This window comes from Numida meleagris, chromosome 4 (genome assembly GCF_002078875.1).
Source record: "Numida meleagris isolate 19003 breed g44 Domestic line chromosome 4, NumMel1.0, whole genome shotgun sequence".
In the NCBI taxonomy this organism is placed as follows: domain Eukaryota; kingdom Metazoa; phylum Chordata; class Aves; order Galliformes; family Numididae; genus Numida; species Numida meleagris.
The window spans coordinates 76,389,617-76,412,932 of record NC_034412.1 but is presented as its reverse complement, the minus strand read 5'-3'; the positions used below and the strand labels follow the sequence as shown (position 1 = coordinate 76,412,932).

At 35.0% G+C, this 23,316-nt stretch overlaps 1 protein-coding gene and 1 long non-coding RNA gene across 8 annotated transcripts in view; one reads left to right on the top strand and one right to left on the bottom strand.

Annotated features, from left to right (window-relative positions):
• LOC110398190 overlaps positions 1 to 23,316 on the bottom strand; it is a 240,131-nt gene that overhangs the window by 10,616 nt on the left and 206,199 nt on the right. The window lies entirely within an intron of this gene.
• The window catches only part of DTHD1 (death domain containing 1), a 47,549-nt gene that overhangs the window by 14,993 nt on the left and 9,240 nt on the right, over positions 1 to 23,316 (top strand). For 3 of the 7 annotated variants that reach the window (XM_021395630.1, XM_021395625.1, XM_021395624.1), the window contains 2 exons: positions 306 to 363; positions 914 to 1,829. In XM_021395630.1, the coding sequence (XP_021251305.1) occupies positions 306 to 363; positions 914 to 1,203 (348 nt within the window). In that variant the 3' untranslated portion in view covers positions 1,204 to 1,829. Of the gene's footprint in view, positions 1 to 305; positions 364 to 913; positions 1,830 to 8,956; positions 9,053 to 23,316 lie in introns of those variants that run through there. The other 4 variants (XM_021395626.1, XM_021395627.1, XM_021395628.1 and 1 more) reach the window with 4 other exon arrangements.

The window sequence follows — 23,316 nt, the reverse complement described above, 5'->3', positions numbered from 1 at the left end:
TAACCCTGATTTTCTATACATCCATCAGAATATAAAGCTACTGAAGAAACTTTTATAAAATTGCAGAAGCCAGATTTATTAATAAGATACAATAGACATCCATTCAGAGTGAACAGACATCGCTGTATTATTTTAGTAGTTGTTTACTATCTACAGTAACTGATGGTTTTGCTTTGTTTTCAGCAGTGATAAAAATGCTCTGTGTAGGTAGGGCTTTTCTTCACTACTGATGTGCTTTAACCCATCCCCACATCCTTCACCTCGAGCTTTAGTCATTTCTTTCTTCAACACTTTTTCTTTGATAGCGTGAAAAGTTGATCAACCGTCCACCAAGCACAAAAAGAATTTTTTGCGATTCATCAGGTAAGAACACTTACATAATGCGTTAATTTCAATATAAATAATAATTATTTTAGCTATTTACTTTTTTTAACTGGCAGGATTTATTTCAGTTGTGACTGACATTTTGAAAATGCCATATTCAGAAGGTTTTAAACAAATTGTGATTTGGTTACTAGGAGATGCATAAGCTTTTCTCAGATGGAATTGTATTGGGGTGCTTAAGCAGCATCCAGTTTTCTGTGTAATGAGATTCAGTTTGTACTGGAAAGCTCCAGTGTAACCAGTGTATCATTCATAGGAAACACCTGGGCCTTTTATTGCAATATCCAAGCTGTTCTAAGAGCTATAGATCATTACCAAATCTGCTTTTGACTAAGTCCACTTCACATCTCAGTGAAGTTACCAAAAATTACTTTAGAAATAAGAAGTGATGATGTTTCCATTGTAGTAAAAAAACAAACAACATTTAGTTTGGGAGTTTACCCACAGAGACTGCAGCTTTAGAAAGCTTCTCAAAGGTTTTACATAACAGGAGGGTAATGCAATTACTTCACTAATTTTTGCCCTTCAGAGGCCCTGTGGGACAACTTGCTGTATTGGCTTGCAGAGGAGCTTGCAGAAGATAATACATCACTGAATGCTTTACGCTTGCCTGTTCGGCGGAGCATGCTTCAGCTTGTTAGGCTGAAGTGCCCTGATAATTTAATACACCAGAACTATGAGCTGCTTTGCTGCTGGCAAAAGACTCTTCCAAGGTCAGCTGACAAACAGCAGCTCCTATCTCGCTATTTGCAGAAGAGTGGCAGAAGGGATCTTTCCGAAGAACTTTGTTTTAAGTGGCAAAACAAAGTGTTCACTTGACAGAATCACTAGCAACTAAGCCCAGTTTTTCTTCTTTCTTGTTGAGAAGCATGAATATTTCCTTGATATCTTCTGACAGGGACACTAGTCAGGAATCAGATCACTCTTTTATTTGTCAATGGGAACCCTCTCTTCTAAAACAGAGTATAACAGCAATGCCTTTGCCTGCTAGAAGCAAACATTTCTCCTGTGGAAGAGTGAAATATTCACATAAAAATTTTATGCTGCATTCCATATATGACCAGTAATAATAGCAATTGGATTCTTAAGAGAAATAAAAATGGATCAATTTAAGGATCAGAGAGGAGAAATTTCTTCTGACTTCAAGGTTTTTAGTAATTATTACTGACTTTTATTTTTTCAGTGAATGTTTATATCTTTGTGAATATCATGGAAGATTTCAGCATTGCCACGCTATTGCCAGAAATTACCAGATCTGTTGCTTCAATATCATAGTATCCTAGTAATGATTTGCTTGCATGTTTTTCGTTTTTGTTTGTTTTGTTTGTTTTTCAGGCCACTGTCATATTTGGAAAAAGAACTATTTCTTCTTATATGTTTTAAAATTTAATTTAATTGTATTCATTACATAGAACTCTTGTACTGAAGGTGCAGATAATAAAATAGGTATGTTTATAACACTCTTTGGCCATGTATTTGAGTACCTTAAAAAATAATTTCTTTCCAGAATGCAAAGTAACATTAACCTAGTTTTTAAAAGTCAGAGAAATAGCAGGTTTGGCCTTTTATTACTGTGTTTTTCTGATACTCCAAAAGTAAGGCTTCCTATTTGATCGTGCTGGCCCACGATATCATAGACAGTTGTTGATGATATGACAGTAGAGGCTGAACCTTCCTGCCAATATTCCATTACATTTTGTTGCCATGTGAGAGATGGCAGCAGAGGGGCACTCTGACAAAATGGTGTTTGACATGGAAGTGCGTATGAAGCAAAGGTGTGTCACTGAATTCCTCTGTGTGGAAAATATTGACATTCATCAATGCTTGCTGAACATATTATGGAGAACAAAGAGTGGATGTGAAAACAGTGAGGCAGTGGGTGGTGTGTTTCAGCAGTGGAACAGTGACATGAAAGATAAACCACATTCCAGGCAGCCATGTGCAGCTCTTATACCACAAAACGAAGAGCATCTCTATCAGTTTATCTGGGCAAATCAGTTAATAGTGGTGACTATTTTGAAAAATAGTGCTTTGTATCTGAGAAACTGCTCTACCAAATGGAGTTATTGTGCTCTCTGTATCTCTGTAGTATTTCCATGGAAATAGATAGGCACTGCTTTCAGAGCAATTTGTGTATTCTAACTGATGGTCTTCTGATGTGCCATTATACTACCTCGTACAAGACATCACAAATGTCCCTAAAAGCTGAACTTTGACATTTCTGTGAGAGGCTCAAAGTAGCTGACAATAAATCACACAGTTCTGGGGAAAGTTGCTTCAGTATTTGCATGTGCAAATATCAGTTTGTGATTCCACAGACTCTCACATCTGTGTGGTTTCTTTAATGCTCTTGCAACGTGCAGTAGATGCAGTTCTTTCTTCAAGTCCACCAGTGCACATTTCTTTTCAAAGCAACAATTCCTTTACTCTTTCAACTCCCAGCTACTTAAATAATAAAATACAAAGTTTAGGTATTAATCTAAATCTAAAAGTTATTCATCCAAACTTTATTAATATTTAAACTATTAAGAATTTCTGAATTTTATTTAAGAATTGCTGACAAAACTTAATTGTGATACACATTGTTAGCTGGGAGATTTTATTTTCAGGGGTCACATATTTGTAACATTTCCAAATCACTACTATAAATGTGAAAATCCCATTACAAGAGAAAAGATAAATTGTATTTATTAATTATTCTTATCAGCAATGTCTCATCCTGTACATTTTAACTGTATGATAGAATATACATGAGGCATCTTCACAGCGAAATGATCATCCTTTCTTTTTAATTTTTTTCCTTATATGAAGATTTAGTAGCCTGGATTTTTTAATTAGTAGAAAGCGTTATTGCACTTTTTAGTGCGCTGACATATTTTGTCTTCGGATCTTTTTACGTCAGTACCTTCTTTTTAGGAATTTATATTTTGCTGCAAGCCCAGCAGGTGCTGTCAGCATGTATCACACTTCAGTCTATGGAGATATTACAAATAATACTGGAAATATCTCCAAAAATTGGACTTAAAAACTGTTTCAAAACAACTGCCAACATCCTGCCACAAGATGGCCTATGTGTCTAACAAAATCCATAATTGTATTTCACATGCTGGAAAAAAAAAATAAAAAAAAAACCAACAGAATAAAACAATATGAAAAACTAGAAGTCATCTGTAAAGATCTGGATACTCCACTGCAGCATATAGTATCATTAGGGTGAGTGCAAAGCAGCAACTGCGGAAATCGACATTGATTATTTTCTCCACTTTTCAATGTTACAGTCAACATTTCAGTTGTATCAAACCTATGTACAGCATACTTAAAACAGTTTTTAACAAAAATTTTTATGATCACACATGCAAACATGTTTACTATGCCTGGCAGCTTCCTCTCCTTTCCTCTGATAAAAAGAAGCACCCTCTTTCTCTACATCTCTCTCAACCCAGTGGCTTTAGGCAGGAAGAGAGAATATAGGAAACATATAACTTCATGCTAGTCATCAGCAAAAATATTCTCACAGAGATGCAATTTTTATTCCAGTTTGTGTCAGAGAAGAGTTTCTTCACCTTCTAAAGCTCATAGCCTGTAAAGAAAATCTCAAACAAATCAGGTTTCAGTCCCAAACTTGGCATTCTATGTAACAGAATAGTGGCATCAGCAGCAATTAGATTCCGAAATGTATTTCCTTATAATTGAAATAAATTCAAATCAATCTCTAATGGAATCTCAAGAGACCTCATTGAAAAGGAAGGGGAAGTAGGAAATCGACCCTATGGCAGATTGTCTAACTATTATGCTTCTTTCAAAACAGCACATGCCAGTCACAGGCCAATATGACTGAACTGCAGAAAATCCAGTTTCTTATCTAGCATCAAAGCTGTGATTTACTTTTCACTCAGTAGAACATTGTCTCCTAAATGAAACATTTATCTCTGAGAAAGACATAAATGAGAAAAAATGTAGTAAAGAATGCAGTCTGTAAGAGACAAATCTGCTCTGTGCTATGTTTTTTATTGGGTGTAATATATATTTGGGACTATGAGCAAACCCTGAGCTTTATTTCTTAGAATGGAAGTGTTTCCTACCCCTAAATGAAAGGTGATGCTGCAGGTTTCAGCTAAACAGTGAAGGCAGCTGAACAGAAAATAAGCTAAGACAGGAAGCCAGCTCATAAAGAACCTACCTAGACTACTATAATCTGGTTGACTGAATATAAAAGCTGTTTGTTAAAATACTGAGCAGTTAAACAGAAAAGGAAGGAAGAAATGTGTATTCCTTTTGTTGTGCAGTTATGGGATGAGTTGCCAACTGTGTCTGAGACTGACAAAGTGCAAAGGTATAAAGAAAACTCTGCGTATTCAACATTTAAAATAAAAATTCTCTTTATTTGGTGAAACAGGGCTCAATAAGTAGAATCAGTAAGCTGCTGAACACAACAGATGGATTTAATTAAAAAAAATGAGATGGCATTTAATCAGTATCCCATCCAAACTAATGCATGTAAATGAAAGTTATTTTACCCGTTCAAAAAAGCCTGGGAGAAGTACTGTTTTCACAGAGTAACTGTGTTACAGAGTCATTTTGAAACAAAAGAACCTTAGAAGCTGCTCCCAAGGAAAGGAGCAGGAGGCTCCTGTGCAGAGCTCCATGCTGGGCAATCTCAGCAGAGCTTCCAGCACCTCCAGACTGCTCACGTCAGTATGCTGGTTTTACCTGCAGTGAATTAAATTCCTGAAAGTGATAAAGCTCAAGATCCTGGCAAAAAAATAGCCCAATGGAAATCACTTCTTATTTCCGTATAAATCTATACTTTAAGTCAGAACAAAGTACTTGAGCATCTCTGATGTGTCTTAGTAAATGTGTCAATGGAAGAAACCCATTATCCACAGTTCCTCTGGTTCTAAGCAGTAGAGAGGCTTGATCTTATGTCTGAACAGAGAATACCAGATACCAGCTTGTTCTGAGACTCCTTCAGAGTCTCCACTTTAATGAAGAAAACCTACATAAACCAGACTAAAAATGAATAATAATAATAGTAATAATAATAATTCCTCTGAATACCTGAGTTGCTTTTTGTAACAGCCTCTATCAATCCAAGATCCTGATAAAATCAAAAACATTGCCTTTGTACTTCCATTGTTCCTTTAATGTCTTCTTTGAATAAGACATTAATATAAATGATCATTTATAATCTGACAATTTAAAGCGCTCACATTGTTAATATTGACTGACATAAAACAATATTCTCATGTACTATTAGCAGTTAACAAAAAATGTTACAATTAGTAGTCTAGTATAATGTTGTAATAAATCACACCGTAACTTGCAAAAATAGAAAAGCAGTGCCAGTGTTTAATCCCTTGTCCCTGAACAATGAAAGTATCACAAATATATGAAAAATCATTATCTTACAGAACACAAATGTATGAATTCATCCTTATCTAAGGTTTAAGCAAAAGATTATCCTTAACCATCACTATCGCAAACAGATTCTTAGTATTAAAAAAAAAACAACAACCAAAAACAAAAACAGAAATCATATGCATTACTGGATTATGTATTACTGTGTTATACTGGGTACATCACACTGATGAATGACTTTTTCAGAGACGTGTATTACATTACATGCTCACTGACTTTATTGTCCATTAAGCATCAACTACTTCATTGTTTCTACCAAAACCCTTTGTGCTGCAGCTTCCCAAATGAAAAGATGAAGGCTTTCCAACTTGTTAAATTACTTCTAATCCATATATATCTAACCTTCTGCATGATTACGGTCTATTTAGGAGTCCAGTTTTGATAGTATGACTTCCAGAAATATTATCACCCATTTTAATTTTGTCCTTTGGTCAGATTATGGCCAGTGAAGAATAATTAAATTTGAGAATCTGAAATAGTTTAATAGAATTGGAAGGATTCCAGCTGAGATTTTTATCACATTCTAGCACTACAATGCAAGAGCCAATTTAACCAGCAGGCGTCATAGGAGAGCCACAAAGATGCTGTATCTCGTACTTTCAAACCTGTAATCGAAATACGTCACCTTGTCATGGTAATGGAAGAGAAATTTCTGAAAAACTGTGTATTATTCACTTGTATCTTAGCCCCCCTTTTGAGATGAAGGGATGCAAATTATTCAAGATGCAGATATGCAATTAGAAATAGGAACGCTTTCTTCTAAGTGTTAACAAGAGTGAGATCCTTGTTTGTGCATGAGGAAGAAGGAAAGGAGCAGAAAAATGTTGAAGAGAGACACATCTGAAAACTTTCTGGAGTATTAATTTCAAGAAAGCAAAAGGTGGTGATTTTGTACTGAAGAAACTCGTACCAATATCAGAATTTACTGCTGCATCATTATGTATAATTGTCATACTAAATGTAAAGACAATCCCCACATATACTGAAAAACTATTTCTAGGAGGGGCAGCAAACTGGCATCGCCTGTCAAGAAGAGATTGAGACCACTTTTCATTGTGCACAGTTCTGCTCGTGTTCAACAAGAATGAACATGAAATGCTGAATCTTCTTGCTGAGTTCACTTCCAGAGAGGAATGAGCTAACAGATACAGAAATAGAGAAGTGATCTTGGGAGGACACTATAAAGCTTGTCTAGCAAAAAAAAAAAAAAGAAAAAGAAAAAGAAAAAAAAGAAAGGAAATTAGATGGTAAAATGATTTTCAGAATACAGTAATAGTTCCCAAACATACATACTTTGGATTGGGAATTGGAATCATAGAATAGAACATCCTGAGTTGGAAGGATCATCGAGTCCAACTCCTTGCTCTAAGACACCGGATTGCAAAAAAATCAAATCATATTTCTGAGAATGTTGTCCAAAAACTTCTTGAAATCTGGCAGGCTTTTAGAAGTACTTTCCTAACTATCACAAACCATCAGCAGGCTTATAGGAGAAAATACCTAAAGCATGCTGAAATTCAGATTTTAAAATTCATGGAAGATTTTATAATAGGAATCTCCAGCAACAGAGCACCAACTTTGCAAACAGAGGAATTCCATGATCATTTTTGTGTTCCTGCATTACACAGACATATTATAGACTGGATAGGAATTACCAACACATACTTTACACTCATTGTTAATGCACGTCATCCTGCAAGTAGGCTCATGTCCTTTTTTATCACACAACACACCACATGCACACACAAACACACATGCAGCTAAGCCTGACAAGCATTGAGCAGCTCCAGCCCATGTCTAAAAAGATATAAAATAGATTTGATTCACGGTTTCATGGCTGACAACAAACTGCTGTCATGTCTTTGTCTCTTTTCTTTCAGAGACTGGTAACCATGGCTACACCATGTAATAAAGTTAAGTGATACACAATGCTATAATACAGGGTGTGTTTATTGTAGCTGATTTCATTATGAAACTTCAAGAAAATAAAACTAGTAATTCAGATTGAAATGGAAATTAGCTGCTAGTTAAAGTTTTCCTGCCATTTTAATAAAAAATACATGCTTTGTTGAATGGCATAATTTCTTTTCTTGAATAATTTATGGCAGCTAGTCTGTACTATTGAAATGTTTGTATTAATTTTAATGAGCTTATCAAAACCATTCTAGCCATTTTATGTTTAATAGATTTAGCTGGGGTCACATTTTAACCCCTTGCTTCTTTTAAAAGCCATTAAGATATGTTTGATACAAAATAGCTATTAGTTTTCTTATTTTCTTTAACTTACAGATGAACAAATATAGTTAAAACAAATATTAGTGACATTTTGAGTCTCTGTAGTACATTTTCTACTTCCATATTAATGTAAAGTTTTCATATACAGGAAAAAATGTATCACAATTGGAGAGCAGATGAGTAAATTTTTAGTACACTATCCTAAGCTAAAAAAGTATTTCAATGTTTAAGTTTTGCTCTGTGGAGGTAGTATTTGTAATTATATGAATATTTTTTCCATAGTTTAAAACCAAGGTAGCTAAACATATTTATTTTCTTCGAACCAGCTTGATTTTCTTCTGTTTCCCATTGTGTAGACTTTTATGTTGCTATCAGATATTTCTCTACTCTCAGCTGTTTTAAATGATAAAAATGTATTTTATACTATAGATCAACAAGATATATAGAAATTCAAACTACCATCATGCCAATTTACTTCGATGCCTTCTTCACTGCATTCATGTTAGTCCTCCTGAAGCATCACTATTTATTCGTCAACCTTTTGTTTGGTAGTTACTTGGGTCAGAACAAGGACCAAACTGATGTAAAAAATGAAAGAAAGTTTTAAAGAACTAACTGTAGCAGTTTTGTTTTGAAATATTAGGAGCAGAAAGTGCAAATAGTATCACTAGTACATCCAATGGGAACAGGAACACGCATCCTTCTGCTACAGTCTGATCTAGTCTGTGTTAGGTATCTCAGCTGTTCAGTCTGGGAATCAACATATTTCAGTCAACTATTTTTGAACTGCAGAAACATTTTAAAATTTATTTGAGACTTTTCATCCTGGTTGTACATGGAAATAATCCTCTTCAGAAGCTTACAAAACTCTAGATGTTTCTTTGTAGTTTGACGGAGATCAATTTCTGTATCTTCCCAGAAAACGAAGAGTCAAGTGCTACTAACTCCTACTTAATCCAGAAGAAATTAATTCAAAAGTCTCTATCTGTACTAGCCTCAGAACTGCAATCTTAAAGTAAGTCCAAGTTTTGCAGACTATATCCTCCTCTAACTTATTCTGCTTGCATTTAAGATTTTTAACTTGATATACAACTTTATCCTGTTAGTCCACGGTAATGCTAAAGAAATAAATCTGCGATATGAAGATTGATTCAGGGAGTGAACACTCTGTATGTAAAAATAGACGGGAAAAAGAGCTCTAACAAAAAATTACATGCAAAATTAGTCAGAAGTTTTAAAAAGTTTTTTAAAAAAGTAAGGTGAAATTACGTACAGCAAACCAGCATATTTTTAGATGAATTAACATGGACATTGATTGCATAGTTGATTAATGCTTCTCTAGTTTTAACAAGTTTAATATCAGCTTGGCATAAGATCAAGCATCAGAAGTAGAAAAAATTCTAGATCTTTTACCTCAGCACTGAGCTTCTAAATTCACCGCTATTCAGGAAGAACACTTATTACAAAATGAAATAGAAGAGGAACAACCATAGATGTACAATAAATTGACATAAAAGTTTGCATGATTTGAAAGAAGGTGAATTTTATCTTCCACTAAAATTTTAAACTCCAAATCAAGAAAAAAATCAAAGCACGCTGTTATCCTCTTTTCCATGAAAAAATTTGATTTACATCCTAACATGTAACCTCTGGGACAATAATTTTCAAGTGAAATCTTTCAACTGAGCTCATAAATCTCAGCAGAAAGCTTATTTTGGCAATTTTTATACTTGCAATTATTTCTGTAGTCTGTACAATTCTGTAGTACAATTCTGACTTAGTATTTGTACTCATAATTGATGCTACTGGTGCTTCAAAATCTGTTGCAAAATTTCTTCTTTTATTATACTCAAAATTATGATGGGATTGCAGCCAACTTGATTTCTCTGCAATGGACTTTCTCTCTGTAACCTACATTTGCAATTTAAGCACCAGGATCTGGTGTCTCTCAAGCACTGCAAAGCCTTTCTAAGTCTTACTAGATAGGATTCTCAAGCTGTAAGACAATAGAGCGTTTGTGGGAACTGCCTTAAAAACAAGGCAAAGAGCCCACACATGACCATGATATTTGGAGGAAAGTCATGCAAAGTATCTCCCATGACATCACGTCTATCCTTTAGCATTGGATCCTTCTCATCTACACTGAAGAATTTTTTCTTTGCTGTGTATTTTGCTCATGTTGCACTTCACAGAACCAGTGCAAAAAAAAACAACAGTATGGTCTTAACCTTTAGGATTGCATAATACTGAATATGCTTTAAAACAATTGTAAATACTGACTGTAAAACCTTAGCTTTGTCACTTTCTGGTCTGAATGCTTGTCACGAAATGCTAAGCATACCATATACAAAATATTCTGACCAAAGAAAGCAGTACAAAGAACTTCCACTCTAGTATGTTAACACGAAGCTAGACAGTCAGTGTGTAGGAGGACTCTGAAAAAAAGAAGGAAAGTCCCCAGGAAAAATATCCTTAAGGCAAGAAGGAAACTCAAGGAGCATTAGTACAAACGAAGACAGCAGCACAAATCAAATGTGACAGGGAGAAAGAACAGAAAACAATCAAGGATCAAACTATTAAATATATTCATTAATGTTGCAAAATATGTACTAAAAGATACAGTATAAACTTAGTACATGACACCAAAAATGGGTTATAAGCACAGCATCAGAATCAAACCAGAATCAAAAAGTGATCTTGGAAAAATAAGGATGGAATTCAATGCACAAGTACTATATTTGGGGAAAAAAAAACAAAACAACAAAATGCAAAACTTAAAGAATGGAAGAACAGCTGATTAAGCATAAGAATTTTTAAAACTATATATATTTTTTGCCGTTTTGAGTTTATATCGATGGGAAGCATTTTGAATTTCAAGTCTTATTTAAGGCAAGTGATTCTGTTGCATTTTTGTTCTGAATAAGTCAATAAGTTTCTTCCTTTGGATGAAACAAAGAAGTTAAGGTAGAAAGTTTCCTTGTTAATGCAGAAAATTATTTGCTTTATGGAAAATTCCACAAGCAAATCTAATTCTGCCACTGCCTGATGGTAATGACTTCAGCCTTATTTACATATCTTATCTTCAAATTCTCTCATTCAAGCCAGTCTCAAAAACTAGTTCAAAACTTCATTTAAACACGTATGTTCACACAGAGTATTGTAAGCAGGTCATCATATGACACTGCTAAAAAATATAAGTTTTATGTCTTTGAAACAAATCCTTCCTTACTGTAGAATATTGTCTTTGAAAATGCAGCATCGTTACTGACAAGAGCCTTGAAAAAGGCTTCTCCAAATATCAGTCCTACCCATGTACAACATCAAGTCCTACAGTGTTGCTCCTAACTTAATACCTCTGCTGTTTAAGAGATGTAAACTAAAGCTTGGTTCTGGTTAGCTGTTTATCCACTATTCTGCAGTATAACAAGGAATACTGCAGTTTGAACACACTCTTAATCTCTCAATTACCCTGCATGCCAAGACTGATATACTGCTATACATGGGGAATTTTAACACCATGGTTAACATAGAGATATTTTCCATGGCCTGATACTGTCTCTTGGCCAGTTCAATGCTTTCTATACTCTGGTATGCATAAACCTCTGTCTCATGAACTGTTACCTTACATCTTTATACAGGGTTCATTTGCATGAACCCCATTACATGGGGATGAATCCTCTCTGAATGTTAAATTCTGACACCCTGTTAAAGCGATGTTCAAGGTATATATGAAGACGCTTTATGGGTTAGTCAATGGCAGTTCAGCTTGAACTGAAGTACTGGATTTTAACAGGTACTGCAAAAGTTCAATAAACTTTATTTTCCTCCTGACAGACATTTTTCACTTTAGAAATTTTGCAGGGGAACAAAAAAATATAAAATGAACACATTAACTACTATATAACTCTCGTACAAAACATTGTAATATGCATAGACATATCCATTTTCCCCTGTGGAAGCACCTCAGATAGGTATGCTACTCTGGATTCAAATTTAGAAAAGACTAATGCTCATTTCCCCTTCTAAAACAATGACATGAAAATTAAAGTCTTTCTGAATATTATTTATGAGAAAAAGCACATTCAGTTACCAGACTGATATATAGTTGTGTGTTTTGGTGTGTTTGCTGTGTTTTTTTGTTGCTGTTTTTGTTTTTGGTGGTTGTTTTATTATTATTATTATTATTATTATTATCATTTATTTTATCTTGGACCTTAACTCCTTAACTGGTAAATCACTGTTCTCCACTAACAGCTAAGGATCTAACCCACAGCTCTTTTTCTGTGTATTACATTCTACATTTTCTTCCTATAGAAATGTTTAGGTTTTTTACTACACATTATGAATTCTTCCTTTGCATTTGAGGAACTTACCTATCAACATGATTTCCAGTGAGCCCAGACCAATAAAGAGCAAGAATGATTAATCATTAAAATAGGAATATAAGCCATTCTCGGTTCAAAGTCATTAAGCATCATTATCTTAGAGTAGTCATATATTTTTCACCTTCACTCCAAGCTCTTTTTCATATGTACCTTAAAAATTTCACTGAAATGCAGAATGCTTACAAGAAATTTAAGATCTAAGTCCGTGCATAGGAGAGTGGTATAAAATATTGTGCTCATTTCTTCCAGATAAATAACTTTTGTTAGAAGTACAAAATAACCTCTTATTTTCTCCATTTGAGAAAATCATTATCAGTACCAGCATGGCCAGTGATAACCTCATGACAGAAGTACGGATGTCCTTCATTCCTTTAATCAAATTCTCAAAACCTACCTCAGCAAAAAGATTCTTATTCATGACAGTCTTCCATAGAAAGAAGCTACTTAGAAAAGGATATTAATTATTCATCAATCGTTCATCTTTAAAAAGTCATTGTTCAGAAAAAAGAAGCAAGTATTCCAGAAAAAGCAGCAAAGTCCCTGATAAGCTAATACACATTCAAGTAAATTCAAATACTCTTTTCAAAAATCTGTGGAATCTATAGCCTCAATAGTAAGTGTTTTACATTTATTTTGTCCTTTCAGATCTTATAAATCATGTATAAAATCCAATATCACTTAGAGAGAGATATGTATTAGATTCAGCCTTCTAATTAGAGCCTCTGAACTTTGCAGAGCCTTTTATTTATCCTACTGATGCTGATTTTCCACTGTGTTCAAAGGCTTATTATTATTAAAATGCTATGACTTCACTAATTAAAATTAATGAAGGAATATGATAAATAAAGCAGAATTGATCATATTGTATTTTAAAAGGAAAATCCCAGAGAAATAAAATCAGAAGTATAAATTCACCTCAACATAAGTTTTTCAGTCATCTGATGTTTTAAACTACTGCAAACCAATTTACTAATTGGACATAAAATACTGCAGTTGTTGGGCGGAGTTGATCCCAGCAAGTGCATGGAGGACACAATGTCCTTGGTCCTTGCTTTTTAATAAGATACATAAAAATATTTTTCTGCCTACTCTAGGTATGAAAATACAAAGATTACTTGTTTTCATTCATCATCTATAAGCTAATATGTGCTCACTGAACTATATTTTGTAAGCAAAATGTACCAGGAACCTGACAAGTTTTAGAAAATAAAATCAAGTTTCAAAAGTAAGTTCCAGCTACTTGATGTATGAGGATATTAAACTGTCTACGACGTTCAATGTTGCAATTATAATAAATCTTAAATAAGATACAAGGAAGATGTAAGTAACCAAGTTCCAGTTCATTTCTAGGAGGTGCATCTAAAAATTGCTTTTTCTGGGAGGTGCCTCTAAAAAACATTTGTGAAAGTGTCAGTTTGATCTGTAGCTTTGCACTAAGGTGAGTTTTTTTTTTCTTAGGTAAAATGTGTTGCATAAAAAATCTGATATTTGACTATCATTTTTTAACCACCAATACAACAATGTAAGAATCCCCAGGAATAAAGAGTAAGGCCTGGCATCTATTCCTTTGTTAGAAAAAAATGTTTAATGTAATGAAATCTTGTAGAGAGATTTTCGAATAGGAATAAGCTCCAGGTTTTCAAGAAAGTAACATCCTGGACATAAATAGTTCTAAACCTTCTTGTCAAATCTTTCAGATAGGGTATTATGCACTTCATTATCATGTTTACATTATCATACCATTTTAGCAAACAGGATAAATAGTTATTTAACCATCTATCTGGAATATTTAGTAGGAAAAAAAAAGCACGCATTATCATGGGGAGGATAATCTAACTGTCATCAGTGAAAGGTCTCATGTTGCCGGTATTAAGAGATTGTTGTAATTATGTAAAGCTTGATATGGGATTCAAGTAACAAGCAACTAAAGGAGGATAATATAATTACTGCTAATCAACATGGGTATACTGAATATAGATCTTGTCAAATTAAATTGATATCATTTTTTATGAAATTATAAATTCAGTTGATAAAAATCACTGAGGTACATAGTAATGGGATTGAAAGCTGAGTAACAAATAGATCTCAACATACAGTGTAGATAGAGAATATGACCAAGTGGTTAGTTCTTTTTCATTCCACTTTTCTCTGGCTGATTTTTCATTTATGCACATTTTTATGGACCTGAAGACAAAAATAGTTAATGCTTGTATTGACTCAATGGGGGATCAAGGAGAGCAAGTTCAATCAATGAAGGAAAAATCCAATACAGGGATGCATGCAGTCAGGAGGATGGGATGGAAGTGATTCTTAGAGTGTAAAAGAAGGAATTTGAGATCCTCCAGGCAGGACTTGCAGGTAAAGGAGACACAACTTGGACTTTTCTCTGCCATCAGCCTCAGCATCTGAATAATCCTCCAGAGATCTCTACGCGTTGTGTACAGGAGCAGTATTCACAAAAACCCACTGACATCCTAGTAACGGAAGGGGATGCAATACTGAATGCCAAGGAAAAGAAGTGACCCACCAGATCTGCAGAGCAGTTCCATGGGGGTGACAGTCCAGAAATACACAATTGTAATACTCTCATGCCCAACTAGATAAGCTTCTATAGTACTAAGCTGAGCTCAAAGCTTTAATTACGGCAGGATGAAAAGATGAAAAAAAGAAATAAACACAAAAGGAGTTATACAAAGCAGTAAAAGAGATAGCAACAGCAACAAAAATAAAAGCTTCAAGAAGTTCAGTAAGTTTGTCTTAAAGGATGGAGATGAGTTGAACAGCTAGAATAATGCTTATATGGCTCTTCAGTGTAACTTACTACAGATGAATGAAGAGAACTTTCAGAGAAAAAAAACAAATGTCTTTGCATGTAGTTGGTAATATTTATAATAGCATATTATGACTCTCTATGTATATGTATGTATATATGTGTGTGCCTTATTAAGCATAGCACACTTGCTAGTGGTGATTTGTGCAGATCTGTAATAAACAGAAGCCTTTAGAAAATAAGATCTGCATTACTTTGTGTACTGTGGAATCCTATAAACCCACTGTTGTGGTCTATATAAACAAGCAAGCCAGGTGAGCCTTCAGATTGAGACACCTTCTATCAACATGTCTAATCAACCAGAAACATGGACCTGACATACTTAACACCAAAATAATGAACAAGTTAGGGAAACTTATAGATTTATAGAGTATTGCCAGACCGTTGGATACAAATATCTCCCTACTAATAAAAAAAAGAGTTTAAAAGAACTTTTCAATATTTCAGTTTTATACAGTTTTAAAACATTTAGCTTCCATTGACTTGAAAAGGGAGTAAAACTTCCTGATGATTTCAAGTCGCATTTTCACATTGTATGTACTTTAATTTGGACTCTAATTTTTTTTAAAACTGACCTCTGGGAAACACAGATATTACAGGAAATAGGACTAGAGGGAACTTTCTGAAAATGTAGTCTATCCTGTTTCCTTCATGCACTGATGAAAGGATGAAATGTTTCAGTATAAAACAAATTTGCAGTTGTACACCCAGAACTGTGTTTTGAAAGACACGGAGATGGATGTGGTGGATATATGGTGAAAAATTGTTTCTTCAAGGAAATATTAGCTTTGGTTTTTAAAAGAGACAGCTTTATGATTGGAATTTAATTTCCCTCTTTGTTTAACCACAACTCAGTCCCTGAAACACAGCAAAGCTAACAGTTTATTTTTTCTGTGTAATGGCACTTCTCAGACACTCCTTTTCCTGTGGGAAGAGTCCTTGAGGACGACCACAAGATGTATCCATGAATACAATCTGGGTCTATTTTTAAGTGGAAGCAGGCAAATACAATCTTTCATACAAACACTTTGATCTTTCTTGAAGTATTACAGTTATTAACTATGAATTAGGAAATATAATCACAGTACAAGTCAGTGTGTGGAATAGAAGATAACAACATTGAAGGAGGGATGTAGAATTTTCCAGCCATATTAATACTACAGAAAAAATATCAGGGACATGGAAACATGACAGGAATTGAACTAACCACCAGGCTGACGCTGAGTCATGAGCCGATAAAACTGAAGTACTACTACTACTGCACTGGGAGAGGTTCCCACCAATTGTGAATATTGATGCTGTGAGGGAATTTGTCAAAGTAGTTCAGGACAAAGTATAGACTAGAGCCTTTCTGACAATAATAATAATAGTAATAATAATTTTGTTGTCGTAGTATTAGGTACAGGGGATCCCCCTATGAGCTAGGAGTTGGCTTGAAAAGAACAGAAATCCCACTGGTTAAAATATTTTACTAGACATTTTAGAATCAGTTTACATCAGAAGAGTGATGCTAAGCAGTTTATTTAAATTAGGCTGTTCTAGGTTGTGTTCGTTTTATGTCACTTGAATAACACTCATAGTTATGTCTGCAGGATTGCCTAAAAGTAGAAATCCACCTGAAGTCAAAGAGATCTCCATTTTAGATTTACTGAATTATGACATACTTCAAGAAAATTACATTCCAGGTATTTCAAATTAAGCATTCATTCACCAAGTAGATTTAATATTAACATCTTTGTGTTTTGGATCCACAGCTGTGAAATACCTCCTTCCTTTACCATTCTATGTGTCAGTTCAAGAAATGCACATTGTCTAGTGAAGCAATTCACAGAAAAGGAAGTTAAGAATAGCTGTAATAGCTGTGTCCAAGGCAGATGTTGAATAATGAGTGATAAATAAAGCATAGGACCACAGGCTGAAGAATGAATGAGTTAAGCTGTAGAATAGATGCTTGTTAAGAGACAACTGAAGTAGGAGCAAGGACATTCTAAAAACAGAAAACATTATTTTAGGACCAAATTGTAATGCACATTTTCATTGTTGGCTTGTACTAAGGTTTTAATGCTGGAACTTGATAATTTTGATGGAGGTTTTACCTTCTCTAACAGTCTGCTGTTTTGGGGTTTGGAGTTGTTTTCTTTTTTTAATGCAAATGTTATTTCAGTAAGATGCAGCATATTTGCAGCTTTATTCTTGCTGCTGAGATAATTTTAATCAAGTTAATACACTGGGAGATGTGGGGAGGAAGAAATCAGTGTGTTCTAATCATATTTCTGTTTGTTTTGAAAGACAGCTCAGCTATCAACCACTCTGCTGACTCAGGCTCAAGTAGTCCAGAGTTACTTATGGCAGCAGATGTCATTTCTGAGAGATTAATGCAAAACAGAGTATACTTGTTTACAATAATTAGGAAATTAAAATGAATTTAACAGATTAAAATACAGAGAAGATACTAACAAACATCAGACAAACTCCTTCCTACTTTATCTAGATATTACCAGTGATTTATATCTGCATTTTGAGTTTCACAGTATCCTTTCCTCCTCTTCTCCCTCATTTTATGGGGATTACATTTAAACTACTTACATAAGCACATTTGCCAAGATATTTTTTTGAATTATAAATCTTTATGATATTTTTTGTTGTTTAGAAGTTATATTTGAAAAATAATTGTTTATAAGTGCTCTGCAGAGCATCTTGAGAGAGAACTTCTACAGCAGCATGCAAACTTTTACGTAGCAGTCAAAGCCTCCTAGAACCAAAATATAGCATCATACCAGACACTCTAAAGAAAACAAATCCAACCCAGCTGAAATTAAGTCAGCCTCCAAGAGCAGAAGTACAAAGAAGTGCTTTGAAATAAAATAAGATAAATACATTCAATCCAAACTTTCTAGTGTTCTTTTCTCTGAACTGACTAACCGTGCTCCTTTAAATCTGTTGAAGATCAAGAAGATGAGCACAAGGCTGATCTACTGGAATCTTGAGCTTCAGTCCTGAAGCTCATGCACCACCTACCCGAACCACATCCATAGGTAGAGAATTTTTCTCAGGAGGAACTACAAATATGATTTTCGAGAAGACTTTCTGGCTTGAATCTTGTAGCAGAACCACATGTAACAGCACACTTCTAAGAGTCTAAGCAAGCACCTCCTATGCTCTATGAGCAAACAGTACACAAATGCTGGAAATCATATGGGAAGTATGATTCACATTTGAGAAACTAAAACTCAAGTCAGCCCATAGGGAAAAATAGAAAAATGTGTGTTTTCCAGAGAAACTTCTTATAAGCTATAGCGAAAAGGGTTTGTCTTCCTAGATCCAAAGAGCACTAACGTCTGACTTAAGGTTGTCAGTTTATTTAAGCTGGAACATGTAACAGTTTTCATATAGAAAGAGAAAATGTAGTTTGCTTGACAAACTATTAAAAGACCATGAGAGCAACATTTGTTACCTGGAGTAGAAAATAACCAGAAAGTACTTGATTATGTTGTCCAGTAAATCTGTGTGCCTGTCATACAAAATAACTAGATTGCCAAAAACAAAGAAACAAACAAAAAAAAAACCCACAGATCTGTTATCTGCAGAAATCAAGAGGCTTACACAATTTGGCTATTTTTCAATAGCATGAATCCAAACATCATCCCTCTTTCTTCTACCCACTGCACTCACTTTTTAATGAGTAAATAACTTCACTGGTCTTTGACACATTTCTTGATCTGTGAAGTCCTCACAGATAATCTGGAGAATTCATCTCTCTAAGTATCAAACTTACACTATTTAAAACTATCTGACTTTAACTGGATTATTTTTGACTCTGCTAAACACTTATCATAGAAACATAGAATAGGTTAGGTTGAAAGGAACCCTCAAAGTTCCAACCCCCCTGCCATGGGCAAGGTTGTCACCTACTGGATGAAGTCTCACAAAGGCAAAGTAGAAAAGGACAATCACCTTCCTGATCTGGACATATGTTCATGCTAGCCTTTGCTATTATCCATGGCACAGCTTGCCTATTCAGATTCTTGCCTGCCAGCTGCACAGTTGGCCAGGCTTAACATAAGATAGCTCCTTAACCCAACAATAAATTGCCTAAAATCAGCACATAATGTGCCTTATGACCTGCCCTGTGACAATGCTGTATCACTATTTACTTACTGACTTTTAAAGAGATCAGGACTTGACGCTGCTTCACTCCCAATGGCAGTAGCCACTAGGAGTTATTGTAAATTACGCCATTTACTCAATTTCTTTGTTGTATTGGATCAGAGCAGTCTTTCTGAAATGGACTGGGATTTCATACAACCAAAGGTCAGCAGCAGGTGCACAGGCTATTCCTTTTGTGGCAGTGCTGTCTCTCCTGTAATTCTACGGTTAGAATTTTTCTTTGAAAAGTAGATTTGATGCACTAAACCTGTTCACTGGAAAAAGAACAGTTGATATACAACCTTGAACCCTACCCCTATCCAGGATTTTACTGCTTCACAATGAGGTTAATGCTCCATGAATCTTGGCAATTCTCACACTACACTTAAACATGAGATCTGAGAGTATGCTTTATCTGATCAGATTTTTTTTTCTCTTCTATGGATTTTTGGCAGATGTTCTATGTATTGTTTGACAGATGTTCACATGAATTACTTTGGACTTGAGCTATGTAAGTCCCCTCCACACTACTTTTGCTTGAGATGCAGACTCCGCATAGTTTTACCGGTATTTATAGTCCTGTAGGACTTCATCTAGTCAATTCTACTAATTAGCTCTTTAATGAACTAATATCTGCCTTTTGAAAATGAGAACTTCATGGAATATGTATGTGGATGACAATGTACTGAAATCCAGCAAGTCAGCTGCTTCACAGTAACCACTGCGTGTAATCTCTTGTACCTCCCTAAATCCTCACTGAAGAAAAAGTAAACCGATCTCACCTAACAAAGAATAACCATATAAACAAATAAATACGTAGGTTTTCACTTTATTCCACCATAATTTGGGCTACAGATTTAATGGTCTTCTTTCATGTATGGTTCAAATATAATTATGTATCATATTCATATAATCCTGTGATGTTCTCTGCACGCTGGATTAAGTGGTATTTAGTGGTGAATTTTGCTAGAGTGGTCATTAACATCTACATGCACAAGGGCTGTTCTGAAAGTAATGTCTCCTATTTTACTATGTTGATCCATGAAGTCAGAGGCAGATGTTGGTGGCATGGCAGTAGAGGCTGAATCTTCCCACCAACATTGCATTACATTTTGTTGTCCTGTGACAGATGGCAGCAGAGGGGCAGTCTGACAAAATGGTGTCTGATACTGAAGTGCAGATGGAGCAAAGGAGTGTCACTGAACTCCTCCATACAGAACAAATCGCTCACATTGACACTCATCAATACTTGCTGAACTAAGTATTGATGGAGACCAAGCAGTGGATGTGAGAACAGCCAGGCAGTACATGGTGTGCTTCAGCAGTGGCACTAGCAATGCAAAATTAAAGCCATGTTCCAGATGGCCATGCACATCTATCATCTCTGCTGGTGCAGATTTCTGCAAATGCAGCACTTAGGCTCTAGTTCATCACTGGTGAAAATGTGCAGATAATAGTGGTGACTGTTGAAAAATTCTGTTTTGTATCTGATAAACTCCTCCATCAAACAATGTTATTGTACTCAAATAGTGTTATTTCCATAGAAATAGATAGGAAGCATTACTTTCAGAGCAATCTATGTACGATAGCATTACTAACTCTTCTGTACACTCAAAGCTGCACCATAAAAGTTCCTGATAATATTTCACAAACTCATTTATTATATTTATATTTTCTAGTGGAACACCACAGAAAATCCTCAGCTTTAAGTAAAATCCTTATCAATCTTTTCCTAAAGTGATACTAACTATAGAAGATCTTTCTTTTTCCATTTCTGTCTTATTTTTCAGGAGGTTGCTCCAGTGTTCTCAGCTTGACATGACCTTTATATTTAATCTTTCCTGCCAGCAGAACAAGGGCCTTAAAAATAAGACCCATTACTATCATTCTGTCACATTTCAGTTACTCTTTTAATAAATTGCTTGATATTCTGCAGTATTTCAAATTCTTCCATACTCTTTCCTGAGTGAAAAGTTTCATTAAGAAAGAATCCATTTAACTACTGCTTCAATCAATATTAATACATTTTTGACTGACATCTGGATCCCTACTTGGGTATATTCATCATTTGTTTCTTAAATTTTTTGCTGACTTTTCTCTCACACTAGCCCACAACATCTTTATTCTCCAAGCCTAATGAGGGGAAGGCAGTTCAGTTATGCTTCTTAGTAGATTTTTTTTTGTTGTTAATTAAATAACATGGAATCTAAAACATTAACATGATGTATAATGAAGACCTTTCAGAGAGACTACTGACCATATCTGTGATTTAACTATAATATTTCTGTGTTTGTATAAATAGAAATGGCAGCTTAAAACATCTTTTTAGTGCCTAATGACTACTGGAGCAATATTCTTTATTACGACATGGTGTCACTTCTAAAACTCTTGGGTGAAGAACTAATTTACCAGGAACTTTCAAAATAAACTGCTAGATACCATGATTCCCTACTTATTCCTGAACCTTCTATGTAAATCTCTCTAGTTAATTTATTTAATTTCATAGGAAAATTAGATCAGTTACATGTTAGTGCTGAGCAGATACCTCATTCAGAGTAGCCTATTTAGTTAACTGCTGGTTTTGCTTTGTAAATTTTAGGAGAAAACCACAATTTCCTTCAGTTTGCTAGTTATTTAAATTTGTCAAATAGCCATTAAATTAAAATTGTGAATAATTGCAATAACTCAAAAATAAGATGTGGTTATTTACTAGGTACAATTTTTAATATTTCTGCTCTTTGGTTAAGCACTTGTGTGTTTATAAAAAACAGAATATTTTTAAGCAAATTTGAAATTTTTAATAAAAATTTCATTTTTAAAAAAACATTCACTACACAAATGCACAGAGAAAATTTATAAAAGACAGAAACAAGGATTGAAAGAAAGGTTATTTTTAAAAAATCAGTTGAGTGCTTATGAAGAATGTGGAATTTTTCTTATTATTTTGATGGGAATGAATGCAGTTATAAATAGCATTTTTAACTGCTTTTTCAGTTGTGCTGATATTCACTTTTTCAAACATGCCTTTTCATTATGCTTTGAGTACGTGATTAAAAACTCATTTTCAAGATCACAAAGGAGTGCAGAAGGAAAAGGGCAGGTAGGGGAGCCCTACAGAGACACAGCCCCAGCCCAGGCCTTCCCAAGGGTGTTTCAGGGTAGTCTCAGCCCACGAGCTGGGGCAACAGCTGTAAGTTGCATCAAGGGAGCAGATCTTACAGACTGAACAGTGACACTGCTTAGAGTCATGGGACTCTAGGGTCATGCAGAGGAGAATATTTAATGGAAGGACCGAAGATGGGAAAGGGAGGAATCAGGGTGACTTGAGGAAGAAGAGGCATGGGAAAATGGGTAGGGAGACAAAAGGGACCTGCTGCACATAAACATGTTGCTGGTCAGTACACTGGCCTGACTGTGCCTTCCACTGGACCACCACAGTATGTTCTGTCTTATGAAAACCCATTCCTAATTGTTTTCTGGAGTGAGAGTGTCTCTCGTGTGCATATGGAGGCCTAAGTGCCAGAAATTGAGTCACACCACAGCTCACATGGCCCATGCGTTGAGGGTGACTGTAACTAGAGCAAGCAAGGGTAAGTACATCTACATGTGATTACTAGCAAATACCAAGATCAGCCAGTAATCAGCATCAGAGGACTGGGAGCCAGGAGCTGGGGTAACTCTAGGTCTGGCTGTACAGTGGAGAGGCAGGTGAGTCTGAGAAGTGGATGCTGGAGACAACTGCAGAGCCATTGCAATTGAACTATTCCTATTAGCTTCAGTAGACTTTAAATAAACCCTTACTCTTTTTTTTTTTTTTCTTTTTATAATCATAGAGCAGCTGGGGATGAAAGGAACCTCAAAGATTATCTAGTTCCATCTCCCCTGTTATTAGCAGTGTTGCTGACCACTAGATCAAGC